Source organism: Oryza sativa, chromosome 5 (assembly GCF_034140825.1).
Source record: "Oryza sativa Japonica Group chromosome 5, ASM3414082v1".
Lineage (NCBI taxonomy): Eukaryota > Viridiplantae > Streptophyta > Magnoliopsida > Poales > Poaceae > Oryza > Oryza sativa.
In genome coordinates, this window is record NC_089039.1 from 6,955,307 (window position 1) to 6,967,936 (window position 12,630).

The 12,630-nt window shown below is 46.6% G+C and overlaps 3 protein-coding genes across 3 annotated transcripts; 1 reads left to right on the forward strand and 2 right to left on the reverse strand.

The window, feature by feature from the left end:
• Positions 1 to 1,920: 1,920 nt before the first annotated feature.
• On the forward strand, positions 1,921 to 4,703 carry LOC4338098 (pentatricopeptide repeat-containing protein At3g49170, chloroplastic). The gene has a single exon (XM_015784938.3). It carries the CDS (start codon positions 1,999 to 2,001, stop codon positions 4,465 to 4,467), a length of 2,469 nt encoding a protein of 822 aa, XP_015640424.1. The 5' UTR covers positions 1,921 to 1,998; the 3' UTR covers positions 4,468 to 4,703.
• Positions 4,704 to 4,925: 222 nt separating this feature from the next.
• On the reverse strand, positions 4,926 to 7,811 carry LOC4338099 (uncharacterized). Its single transcript, NM_001420275.1, has 6 exons — positions 7,526 to 7,811; positions 7,248 to 7,402; positions 6,935 to 7,152; positions 6,134 to 6,746; positions 5,542 to 6,051; positions 4,926 to 5,446 (listed from the first exon to the last, which is right to left on the reverse strand). Exons 1-6 carry the CDS (start codon positions 7,735 to 7,737, stop codon positions 5,334 to 5,336), a joined length of 1,821 nt encoding a protein of 606 aa, NP_001407204.1. The 5' UTR covers positions 7,738 to 7,811; the 3' UTR covers positions 4,926 to 5,333.
• A 2,122-nt stretch (positions 7,812 to 9,933) lies between these two features.
• LOC4338100 (endoglucanase 15-like) lies at positions 9,934 to 12,630 on the reverse strand. Its single transcript, NM_001420274.1, has 5 exons — positions 12,322 to 12,630; positions 11,767 to 12,180; positions 11,591 to 11,680; positions 11,067 to 11,519; positions 9,934 to 10,872 (listed from the first exon to the last, which is right to left on the reverse strand). The coding sequence occupies exons 1-5, from the start codon at positions 12,544 to 12,546 to the stop codon at positions 10,165 to 10,167; spliced, it is 1,890 nt and encodes a 629-aa protein (NP_001407203.1). The 5' UTR covers positions 12,547 to 12,630; the 3' UTR covers positions 9,934 to 10,164.

Sequence of the window (12,630 nt, forward strand, 5' to 3'; positions counted from 1 at the left end):
ATAGATTGAGGACATACAGAATCAGAAACATAACTCGGTAATGCCAACATTTTAAGAGAAAAAGGAATAAAGTTAAGTCACCAAATGTGCTAACAGCCCGGCACTATAGCTACTTCAATTTTGTGAGATAAAGGAATGGGACAAATTTAAACGAGCATGCCTGTTATTTGTTGGGATGAGGAAATAGGTAGAGAAATTAAAAAAATGATTGTGATTAGCTGAAACGATGAAATAGGTGGAGAAGTAGTTATATTATAAGATAAAATTTGGATGCTATAAGTAACTACATAAGGACGGAGGTACGTAGTAGTATTGTTTATGGGAAAATTGCTTTAACGTTGCTCACTAATAATTTTTGGATTATCAGATTTATTGTACGAGAATTGCATGGTTATGATTAGTATGTAACATACTTGGATAATATGTTACATTGTTACATATATTCAAATACTTACATATTTGTTGCTAAAATAAGTGATCAGATTTTGAATACGAGCAGTAGTGTTTGGTGGAACAAATAGTTACTATTCACAAGCCATCCACCAACAACTATGGTTTCACTTTCAAAATCGCAAAACTACTTAAGAAAGCAAATGAACAATCTCGAGCCAAAATGTATAGATAGTGTTTCTTTTTAGCACATACAAAGATGAAGATAAATTTCACTGTATGTCGAGTGTGCGTACCTTTTCAAAATTTGCCATTATGTTCGTCCATTTTCAGAATTTGTCACTGAGGATATAAATTTCTTCGTACCATTCATTTTGCTTGTCAGCCGCAAGCACCATCCGTGCACACCAGCACCATCATGACACCCCACGGCAAGGAGCCATTCCACACGCTACTGTTGTAATATTAACAACGCCATGAACAGCGACAAGAGGCCCAACCACTACTCACAACCGGCGGCACCACCCATGGCATCCAGAACCACTGGAGAGACAGAAGGACGACATACAAGATCTAATCGAATAGGCCTTCCATCATAGACTCGCAGCGCGTGTAAAGCGAGGCGGTGCCAAGGATATATGTGGTGGCCGGTAAGTGGCAGGTTGAATGATGTCGTCCCCATCCACCACCAACTTGTGTGTCTCTGTACATGTATTCACCAACCAACCATAGCGGTATGACAACTGTGTAGCCTAGTCATCGTAGTAGCCAATGCTTGCCATGCCTGCACCTCCTCCTCCTCCTCCTGCTTCTTTATCACAGGATCTAGAAGAGGGGTGCTTGGAGTGCGGGGTGTGCTATCAATGATGGTGGGGCAACTAGGATGTGATGCTGATGGATTGGAATTGAAAGAGAGGGTGCACCTTCAGGGCTCGTGCAGCGGTGGTGCATGAGTGGGGTGCTTTCTTCACCTTAGGCAACTAGGATGCCGTCGGGGATGAGAGTGATGGTGGACGGACGACGCTGGTGCTGATGCTAGCGAACAAACGAAGTGACTGATGAACATGATGTTGGATGTATGGGATGGCACGGGGCGAATGAATTCGCATTCCTAGTGGAAAATTTTTTTAAAAAAAACACGTGAATTAGGTGGCAAAAAATATTGAAAGACGTGGATATTCGGTGGCAAATAGTGAGGCTCCTCTGATTTGTAGGAAAACCTGGGAAACTTGGAGGAATCAAATCCTATATGAAAAAAATCCTAACAAGTTGGATCAAATCATATCCTTTTCTTTAAATTTCCTATGGAAGGAATCATCCTATAAAAATTTTGGATCAAAATAAGCTTGATGTTCTCCTTGACGTTTTCTTCTTTCTATAACCCCAAATTTTTGGAACTATCAAGTGATTTTTGTTCCGTAGGAATTCAATTGGCATGATATTCTATTTCTACTTTTTTTTTCTATTCATGTGTTTTAAAGGGGCAGGAAATTCCTTCAAAGATGAATGGGAAATGCTCTATCTGTTTTCGTCGTTGGAAAGCGTAATCGAGAATGCCGTTAGCTATCCGAAGGCATCGCCGTCGTCTCCACTCTTTCCCGCCACGCCATGGCTGCCGCCGTCGCCGCCCTCCCCGGCAAGCTCCCACGGCAGCCGCCGCCGCCGCCGCCTCCACCTTCACCTCCCAATTCGACCTTCCCGCGCTACCCGAAGTCCTTGGCCGCACACCCCGCGCTCTCCTCGAGCCACCCCTCCGACGTGTCGGCGCTGCTCGCCGCCGCCGCGCGCGCCGGCGACCTCCGCCTCGGGCGCGCGCTCCACCGTAGGCTCCTCCGCGGGGACCTCCTCGACAGAGACGCCGTCGTCGCAAACTCCCTCCTCACCCTCTACTCCAGGTGCGGCGCCGTGGCCTCCGCGCGCAACGTGTTCGACGGAATGCGCGGCCTGCGGGACATCGTCTCCTGGACGGCCATGGCGTCCTGCCTCGCGCGCAATGGCGCGGAGCGGGAGTCCCTGCTGCTGATCGGCGAGATGCTCGAGTCGGGGCTACTTCCAAATGCTTACACACTGTGCGCCGTGGCACACGCATGCTTCCCCCATGAGCTCTACTGCTTGGTCGGAGGTGTGGTCCTTGGGTTAGTACATAAGATGGGACTCTGGGGCACAGACATAGCAGTGGGCAGCGCATTGATTGATATGCTTGCAAGGAATGGGGATCTGGCATCGGCACGCAAGGTGTTTGATGGATTAATCGAGAAGACGGTAGTCGTCTGGACGCTTCTGATTTCGCGCTATGTTCAGGGCGAGTGTGCAGAGGAGGCTGTTGAGATTTTTCTAGATTTCTTGGAAGATGGCTTTGAGCCCGATAGGTACACCATGAGCAGTATGATTTCGGCATGTACAGAGCTGGGATCAGTCAGGTTGGGGCTGCAACTGCACTCTCTCGCACTCCGAATGGGGTTTGCATCTGATGCTTGTGTGAGCTGTGGGCTTGTGGACATGTATGCAAAGTCAAATATAGAACAGGCAATGGACTATGCTAACAAGGTATTCGAAAGGATGCGGAAGAATGATGTCATATCATGGACTGCACTAATATCAGGATATGTGCAATCTGGGGTTCAGGAAAACAAGGTTATGGTGCTGTTTGGAGAGATGTTGAATGAAAGTATCAAACCAAACCATATAACATATTCCAGTATTCTTAAGGCCTGTGCCAATATTTCTGACCACGATTCAGGCAGACAGGTTCATGCTCATGTTATCAAATCCAACCAAGCTGCTGCACATACTGTTGGGAATGCTCTAGTCAGCATGTACGCTGAATCAGGCTGCATGGAGGAGGCTAGAAGGGTATTCAATCAACTCTATGAAAGGAGCATGATTTCCTGCATAACTGAGGGAAGAGATGCTCCTCTAGATCATCGGATTGGAAGGATGGACATGGGCATCAGCAGTTCCACATTTGCTAGTCTAATCAGTGCTGCTGCCAGTGTAGGTATGCTAACCAAAGGTCAGCAATTGCATGCCATGACACTGAAGGCAGGATTTGGATCTGATAGATTCGTAAGCAACTCCCTTGTTTCCATGTATTCTAGGTGTGGTTACTTGGAGGATGCTTGCCGATCCTTCAATGAACTGAAGGATCGGAATGTGATCTCATGGACTTCAATGATCAGTGGCTTAGCAAAGCATGGCTATGCAGAACGAGCACTTTCATTGTTTCATGACATGATATTAACTGGTGTGAAACCAAACGATGTCACTTACATTGCAGTGTTGTCTGCCTGTAGTCATGTTGGTCTAGTGAGAGAAGGGAAAGAGTACTTCAGATCAATGCAGAGGGATCATGGACTCATACCAAGAATGGAGCATTATGCTTGCATGGTTGATCTGCTTGCAAGATCAGGCCTTGTTAAAGAAGCCCTTGAATTCATTAACGAAATGCCACTGAAAGCTGATGCATTGGTTTGGAAAACTCTTCTCGGCGCTTGTAGGAGCCATGACAATATTGAGGTAGGTGAAATCGCTGCTAAGAATGTCATAGAGCTTGAGCCACGAGATCCAGCTCCATATGTCCTTCTCTCAAACTTGTACGCTGATGCTGGTTTATGGGATGAAGTTGCAAGAATAAGGAGTGCAATGAGGGACAACAACTTGAACAAAGAAACTGGCTTGAGCTGGATGGAAGTTGAGAACACCACTCATGAGTTTCGAGCTGGTGACACCAGCCATCCGCGAGCACAAGACATCTATGGTAAGTTGGACACATTGGTCGGAGAAATCAAAGGAATGGGCTATGTGCCGGACACAAGCATTGTGCTCCATGACATGTCGGATGAGCTGAAGGAGCAGTATCTGCTTCAGCACAGCGAGAAGATTGCCGTGGCATTTGGTTTGATTACTACTTCAGCACCAAAACCAATCAGAATATTTAAGAACCTCCGTGTTTGTGCTGATTGTCATTCTGCAATCAAATATATGTCCAAGGCCACCAGAAGAGAGATAATATTGAGAGATAGCAACAGGTTTCACAGGATGAAAGATGGGGAATGCTCGTGCGGAGAATACTGGTGAGCTGCACAGCGCAGGTTTGTCTTTGCTAATGATCCTGATCCAGGCTTAACACAGTGAAGCTTTTCTTAGATAGTTGTAGTTCATAATTTTTGTAGTTGCTTTGTATAGTTCATAATTTTTTAGTTGCTTTCTGTTTTGTACAATCACATGTTGGCTACAGACTTGTTGTGTTGGTTTGTCAGACTGCTACATGATTTGTACAGTTACATGAATAAATAATTTTTATTTCGGCAGAATTCTCTACTCATCATGTAGTACTTATTTCTGTAGCTTAATATTTTTCTGAAATAGTCGCCTGATTCATAAATGCTGACGGCTTTAAGAACACAGGGCAACTTTTTTGTTTTTAAAATGAATATCGCTAATATGTCCACAGCCAAACAGTTCAACGTTAGAGGGAAATCTAATCTCAGCATTCCCCTTTATTGTGTACCGTAGAAAACGTCCAGAGATAATTTAGTAGATAAAGAGTTTTGATATGATTTATATTGCATATAACATCCTAGGAAATACAGACAAGCGGACATGTAAAACAATACAAGATGAAAGTAACCAAGAAAATTGCTGGAAAAACTGCTGGTTCGATCAGCTACCGTCTTCAAACCCAAAAAGGAACAGGATGAACATATCCAGAAATATGTTCTAGGACCTCGCTTCACCAGAGCAAATTCATTTGATTTGGCCAACGGGCCAGAACCAACTTCATACAAAGGTGGAAGATGATCAAACATCAAACAGCACCACAGATCCCAAAGCATCAATAGTTTAGATCCATGTTTTCAGCCATCAACCAGATGGAAATGCCTCAGGAATGGATGGAAGACCTGACCGAAAACATTCTTCCATTCATATTTTCTAACAGGTCGTCAGACTGATCTTCGCAGTTCTGGTGGAAGTTGCGCAACATGCATTGAAGAATTTGATTTAGCTTGGTGTTGAAGCTCCATCATTTCTTCCTTGCTGTACTTTATTCTTTCATCTGTCATAGAATTTATACAAACTTACAGTCAATATACTCTTAATTGCATGGCTTCATCTGAGATGTATTCCTAATCAAAAGAGAAAATCCCTTACCTACAAAGCAGATTTCAGCAAGTCTACTTGGGCCAGCCGAACTTTTTGCCACTTTTGCTTTTACCTGTTGAGGTTGTCTAGAGGACTTGTGAAGATGCGAAGTACCACCATAATTTGCCTGAAGTTCCTGTATAAGCTCATGTCTCACTTCAATCACAGGGTGACACGTACAGAATGCTGAAATTGCATCTCCTGTTAAGATCCAACAGCCGCTTAAATCCAACATACGCAGCGTGGCAGGGGGAACAAACTTTCTAAGCCCAGTGGTGGACAATATATTCCCACAGAACCCAAGATGTATCAAATTTGAGGCAGAAGACAGTGCATGCAAGGCAGGATCAGACAAGAAATCACTTTTTAGGAACAAATATTTCAGTGCTCTAAGGGATGCTAAGGGAGGTATAACATCATCCATCAGCTGTGTATTATTCAAATTTAGGCTTTCCAGGTATTTGAGTTCTTCAAGCGCAGAGAGAGACAGTACTTTCACAGAGTTTTCCATCATGAAACCTGCAACATGATTAAAATGAGTTACTCGAAGATGAGGTACACTGATATTATCATATAAAATGCTGGGCAAGAGAATCACAACCTTTGATACATGTGCGACTCAGGTTTAAAATTCTCAGTGAAGGCATCATGCTTATGTATAATAAAGCAGAATCATCAATTTTTGTATGAGCTAAAGACAGTGTTGTCAGACTTGGAACTGTTCCTGCCAGAACACACAGTGCTTGAGAAGTTACTTCAGAATTACTCAGGCTCAAAAACTTAAGGTTCATTCCAATATTTGCAATATATTCAATTGCATCGCTAATTATTCTGCTGTAGCTAAGGTCCAAGTGCTCTAGATTCCTCATATTTCCCAAGAAATACAAGTTGCTTGAAGAGCAACTTGACATATCCAAGTATGTCAGTGAACTTGGTAGGATGCTTGAAAAAACTTCATCAATGTTGCCAAATGATGCTGCGGAGATAATCAACTTTTCCAGATGAATAAGAACTTGGAATTCCCCATTGCAAATAGAATGAATTGTGCAGTTGCTCATATTTAGACACCTCAAGGTCGGAAGAATTGGTAAGCATGTCACACGTGTCCAAGAAATATTCAAGAAGCTCAAAGATGTAAATGCAATAAGGACAGAAGCTCCCTCATTGGTAATTTCACTGCCCCATATATCAAGGTGCTCGAGCTGTGTCAATACCTAGAGAAAAATTCAACTAGGAAAAGTTTATACCCAATAGATATCATTAAAAACAAATCACCAATTACTAGCATGCTGACAGCCTAACATGAACATACCAAATTAAAAAGAAAAAAAATAAAGACCATATGATGATGTTGAAATTTTGTTCCTGAAACAAAATGGCTGTGCACCATGAGTATACATACCTGTAAAGACCGTAGTGCTTTGTCTGTGAAACGAACTCCCCCCAAATCTAATAAACGTAAGTTTATCAGCGACGAAATGGCCATAACTCCATTGTCAGTCAACCCGGTTTGCGAAACATGTAGCTTCTCCAAGCTTTCAATGGAAGCGATATGTTTGATGCCAGCATCAGAGATCTTGGAGCACCTTGACAAATCCAACTCTTTCAACGTACGCATACCTACATTATCATCACAAGAGTATCGCGAAAGCTAGTTCGATCGAGGTCTCCATGATAGATACAATCGTGATTGAGAAAAGCTTCAAGTATTGTACCGGAGAGCGCCCAGACCGCAGAACTGTTGACGTTCTTGCAATCCGCAAGCTTCAGAACCCTCAGATACCGGAATGCTCCTAGGTAAGCCAGCCACTCCGCGTCGACGGCGATGTGACCGCTCAGATCGATCTCCTCCACCGAGTGCTGGAAAACCCTGCACACACACGGATCAAGAATTCATCCACGCGCGAAACCAAACGGAGATTGATCCATCCATTTCGGCCCTGTAAGTGCCGGGGGGGGGGGGGAGGAGGAGGAGGAGGAATCGGGCGGTTACTCGAGGAGGGAAGGGAAGAGGAGGCGGCGGGCGGCGAGGCGGCGGAGGAGCGCGTCGGCGAGCTGCGCGGGGAGGCGCTCCAGGGAGCGGCGCTGGCGGCGCCACGCCTCCACGGTGGCGGCCCCGCCCGCCGCCGCGTCGATGCAGCGGTCGACCAGCGGCGTCTCGCCGCCGCCGCCGCCGCCACCGGCGGAGGCGGAGGCGGACGCCATGGGCAAGACGGCGTCGCCGCGGCGCGAGCTCAACGGGAGAAGTGGGGGGAGAGAGAGAGAGAGGATTGGATCCGAATTGACTCGTCGCCGGTGGCGAGAGGTTGGAGGAGGGTGGAAGCGGATGCTCTGACGTGGCGTGTATCCCGCGGCGTTGGCTTTCATCTCAGCCGTCCGTGTCCTTTCCTCCTGGAGAATGAAAATGCATTTAGGACAGCGAGATACGGTCTTCAAAACACAATTTTGACTTCTTGTTTCTATAAAAATATTTATTAAAAAGTTATATATGTATACTTTTATGAAAGCCTTTTTCAAGACAAATCTATACATATAATTTTTACATTTTCAAACTCAATAACTTGATAGTTATTCATGATTTATATTTTAAGGTTTAACTTAAATATTGTCATAAACGAGGAGTATGTTAGTGAGAAATTCCCTGGAGTGCTCCTCGCAACACACACGGGAAAATGTGAAACTTTCTTGTGTGATCGAGTTTTGCTCAATCCTTCACGTGTAAAAAAAACAAAAAACTGAAGGGAGAGACATATCTTCTTTTAAGAAGATATTGAACGGGTTAGGGATTAAACATAAGACCTCAGAGCCAAAACCACATACCCCTTTCCACTATACTATCAAGTGTACAACTCCAATTCTTCACATATCACAACTTATTTGGATAATGAAAAATAATTCTGCCCTTCAGCTTGAAATCTCAATCCACAACTTATTATATTATAAAGTTGAGCATTTAAGTTGTAGCGAAAAGTCATGCATAACAGAAAACCAACATTGTTTAAGATGAAGAAGATAAACAAGCAAAAGTCTTTTGCTAAATATCCGTCTATGGCTGACGAAATTTTGTATCACTAATATCAAGAATACGGTATGTCACATGTTTGCATAGATTTATCTTTATCACACTATTGACACCTAAATTTAGTACCATTATGAAATTTGATTGGATTTAGAAAGATCATATCTTTCCGTTGAATGTCAATCTAACCGTCCATGTATGGTAGGTCTACCCGGTCTATCATACATGGGCAGTTAGAATGTGAATTTCTCATAATAACATTTGATACTTTCTTAGGATAATCAAAGATATACCATTGACAAACGTTCAAATTTAAGAAATGCGCGCCATCGATAAATATGAGTTCTAAGAAATGTCATCATACAAACGATTTTATCCTAAAATTGTCATTGCCGCCGTTAGGGCTCCATCAATTTCACACTGTTAAATACACTATTTTAGGACAAAGAAAATATCAATTATTACTATTGTATTTTTATATTCCTTAAAAAGGAAGGTAATTTTAGTGTCACGTACCTCATAGAAGAAAGGTAATAATAGTGTTATGTATCTCCACTATGAACACCGAGTTTTAACTCCAAGTCAACCATTAGATAATAACAAACTCAGGAATTAATACAAGTGAAAGCATAGACTGTGAAGAAGCAAGGAATTTGGGAATAGGGAGAAGCACTAATGGTGTTCATGCATGACTCCATCCACCAGGGTTTAAATCCTAATGCCCAGAAATATTACGCACATATAACTGGACTTTCAACCAGATTATACTGAGATCAGAGATGTGCTGCTAGTTTTCATCTCTTAGGGCACCCACAATGGTTATCTATAAGCTCTCTACAAGAGATACATGTCGGCATATTTTCCTACTTGGAAGAGATTAAATGAAGAGAGAGAGCAAAGCTATCTACTAACCTGGAGATAGTCTATAGAGAAAAACGAGGCAATGGATTAGAGAGCTATAGATACCCATGTAGACATACTATTGATGTGATTTACTATTAATCTAGTCTATTGCTGAGATGTATATGTTTTATAGAGAGCACCTTACTTTACCATTGCGGGTGCTCTTAGAGCATGTGTTAGGAGACGCATTCTTTAGGGTGTGAGTGTGATGTTGTGTGTGTAGTGGTGTGTGCGCGTTTGTTGTGAAATTAAAAAAAGAGGATTTTAGGAATTAGGGAATGGATAATAGAGTTTAGGGTGGAGACTGGATAGAGCACTGCTACACTGGCCCACTGGGGAAGGAAGACGAGAACCCAATTCTGTTGCTGCTGCTGCCTCTTTTTCATAGCTTCGACGTTGCTTGTTTGGGCCCCAGCCCAAAGACCGTGACAAAGGGCGTATGTTATCAGAATTTATCGCAATTAAATGAAGATAGTAGCTCAGTCGCATATTAATAGTTACTTAATTAAACTTGATAGGGCAAAAGGAGGACGATGAACAACTAAATCTCATCTCTCCAAACCCCTAAAATCATAGTATTCGAGGAGGAAGAGGATGAGTATACGTACTCGCGTTCCTTGGACTCTTCTCTACTTCCTCCAAATAACCACACTCTACTCTCTCTCTACCACAAATTACCATTTCAGAATAGTTGAGTACTTGAGTTCATTTCAGACCAGTTTGTAGCCGGTGACCCAGATGTTCGCCGGCGCCGGCGCCGGCTGCACGTACACGAACCTGAGGCTCCTCCCCGGCCGCAGCGCCGGCAGCCACCTCGGCGGCACGTACCCGTACCTCGCCTCCTCCAGCCCCCACAGCCGCCCCCGGAGCCCCGACACGCCCAGGTGCAGCTCCCTCACCGTCTTCCCCCGCGACCTGTTCGTCACCGTCACCGCGTACCGGTAGTACGTCCTCCGCCTCCTCGCCCACGTCCCCGTCACGTTCTGCTCGATCCCGATCGCCGTCGCCGTCGCCGGCAGCGACGACGACGACGACGTCCGGTTCACGACCGGAGTCGCCGTTTCTTGTTCGTATTCCTCCTCCTTGAGGCCGCCGCAGGAGGCGGCGAGGCGGGCGAGGACGCCGAGCAGCGGCGCGTTGTTGTAGGTGGCGGCCTCCGTCTGCTCGTAGTTGTCGCGCTCGTCGGCGAAGTCGTCGTACTCGTCGGGCCCGCCGACGACGGCGCCGTCGAGCAGGTTCGGGTTGCCGGCTTCCCTCCCGTACCACGACGAGTACCCCTCCTGGCAGCTCACGAACGACGGGTCCCTCTTGATGGACACGATGGACGCGCCGCGGTGGTGCACCTGCCGCGGGTAGCTCGCGCCGTACCCGACCATGTAGCTCGTCCCCCTCGGATTATCACCCAAAATATAATTCACCTGAAATCAATTCGACAAAATTTGAGTAATTCGTCAACCACATTTGACAATGTTTTTTTTTTCTCGTGAAGTGGAAGCGGTGAGAGTATTGCCGAATATATTAGAAGGACAGAGTTGACCCTGTTTATAAGGAAAACCGGCTCAAAAACCATACAATTGCACGGCCTTTGACAATGTTTTTGTTTGTTTTTTACCTGAGATTTGACGAATTTGAGGATGTCGAATGGTTGGGCGGCGCCGGCGGGGCAGTGGACGGCGCCGCGGCCGGAGATGGCGGCGAAGTCGGCGTAGACGGTGAGGAGGAAGGAGGCGCTGGTGACGAACTGGAGGTTGTTCCACCTCTGGTGGTACATCATGCCGCCGGGGGTCCTGGCGACGTTGACGGCGCCCTTGCCGACGCAGGAGCACACAAAGAACTCCGCGTTCTGCCTGTACCTCTGCAGCGCGGCGGCGTGGTCGCCGGCGCGGCCCTGGAGGAGGAACTTGGCGGCGAGGACCTGCACGCCGGGGTACTTGACGTCCCACCCGAACTGGTTGATGGACCACCCCGTCCCGCCCAGCGCCTCGCCGTTGCCGGCGAGGTACTCCAGGTAGGACCTGTCCTCCGTCGCCTCGAACAGCCACGCCGCCGCCCAGAGCAGCTCGTCCTGCAGCAAGATCAGGTCATGTCAGCAAGGTGTTCGTCCGAATCCTACGGCGCCGCCGCCACGCCACTTACCCCGTATCCGCTGAAGGAGCCGTAGTAGTTTCGCGCCACCGTGATGCTGGCGTCGTACTTGCCCCGGTACTTGTCGGCGAACTCGAACAGCTGAACGCGCCACAAAATTTTCAGAGGAAATTTCGTTTGATTTCGAGCTCATTTGCGAGAGTTCTTGGAGTGTTTGGATGACCGACCTGCTTGGAGTGCACAAGGAGGAGGTTGGCGTAGCCAGGGTACGTGCCGCGGAAGACGATGGACGCGGCGGCCATGGCGGCGGCGGTCTCGGCGGCGAGGTCTGACCCGGGGTGCTGGGGGTCGACGCGGAACGCCTGGCGGCTCGTCGTCATGTCCTCCGGCCGCTGCCAGCAGCTGTGGTCGGTGTCGCCGTCGCCGACCTCGCCGTAGAGCACGTCGGGCTCCGGGTGCGCCTTGATGAAGTAGTCGGTGCCCCACTTGACGGCGTCCATGGCGTTCCGGAGCTCGCCGGCCGCCGCCATCTGCTTGCCGTACTCTAATATGCTCCACGACATCATGGTCACCGTGAACGCCATTGGCAACCCAAACTTGACATTGTCCCCTGCATCATAATAACCTCCAACAAGATCAACCTGAAAGACAAACAAAAACACAAACATTTGCATTGCACTCCATTAGAACCCAACTCATCATATCTCCTGAACAAATTGAACACAATGCCATTGATGGCATCATGGTTTTGATCAAAGATTTGAAGGTAGAATGGTGCATACTCCATTGGCCTTTCCATCAAAGAGGCCAGAGCTGGCTCTCCAGGAGACCCTCTGGTTAGGAGGGAGAACGCCGGACCGCTGCGCCTGGAAGTAGAGGATGCTCTTCCTCAATGCCATGGCATAGTCATGGCCACCCCCAGCAACAAATCCCAGCTTCACCATTGATGCAAGTGCCAAGAGACCAAACAATGTGGCTGCACCGTGAGCACCACCATTCTTGGCCATTGCAAAATTGCAATGTACCAAGAAGGTGAGTGAGTGAGAGTGAAGCAGAGTGAAGGAGCAGGGGAGCAGAGGACTTTGGTTGGC

Excerpts from the sequence above, each read along its gene's own strand:
- LOC4338098 (XM_015784938.3), top strand. The coding sequence starts at position 1,999 with ATGGCTGCCGCCGTCGCCGCCCTCCCCGGCAAGCTCCCACGGCAGCCG.
- LOC4338099 (NM_001420275.1), bottom strand. The coding sequence starts at position 7,737 with ATGGCGTCCGCCTCCGCCTCCGCCGGTGGCGGCGGCGGCGGCGGCGAG. Across the intron at positions 6,052-6,133 it reads GAGTCGCACATGTATCAAAG|GTTTCATGATGGAAAACTCT; the intron begins GTTGTGATTCTC and ends ATCATGTTGCAG. Across the intron at positions 5,447-5,541 it reads TGCTGAAATCTGCTTTGTAG|ATGAAAGAATAAAGTACAGC; the intron begins GTAAGGGATTTT and ends ATTCTATGACAG.
- LOC4338100 (NM_001420274.1), bottom strand. The coding sequence starts at position 12,546 with ATGGCCAAGAATGGTGGTGCTCACGGTGCAGCCACATTGTTTGGTCTC. Across the intron at positions 11,681-11,766 it reads TCCTTGTGCACTCCAAGCAG|CTGTTCGAGTTCGCCGACAA; the intron begins GTCGGTCATCCA and ends TGGCGCGTTCAG. Across the intron at positions 10,873-11,066 it reads TCAAATTCGTCAAATCTCAG|GTGAATTATATTTTGGGTGA; the intron begins GTAAAAAACAAA and ends AATTGATTTCAG.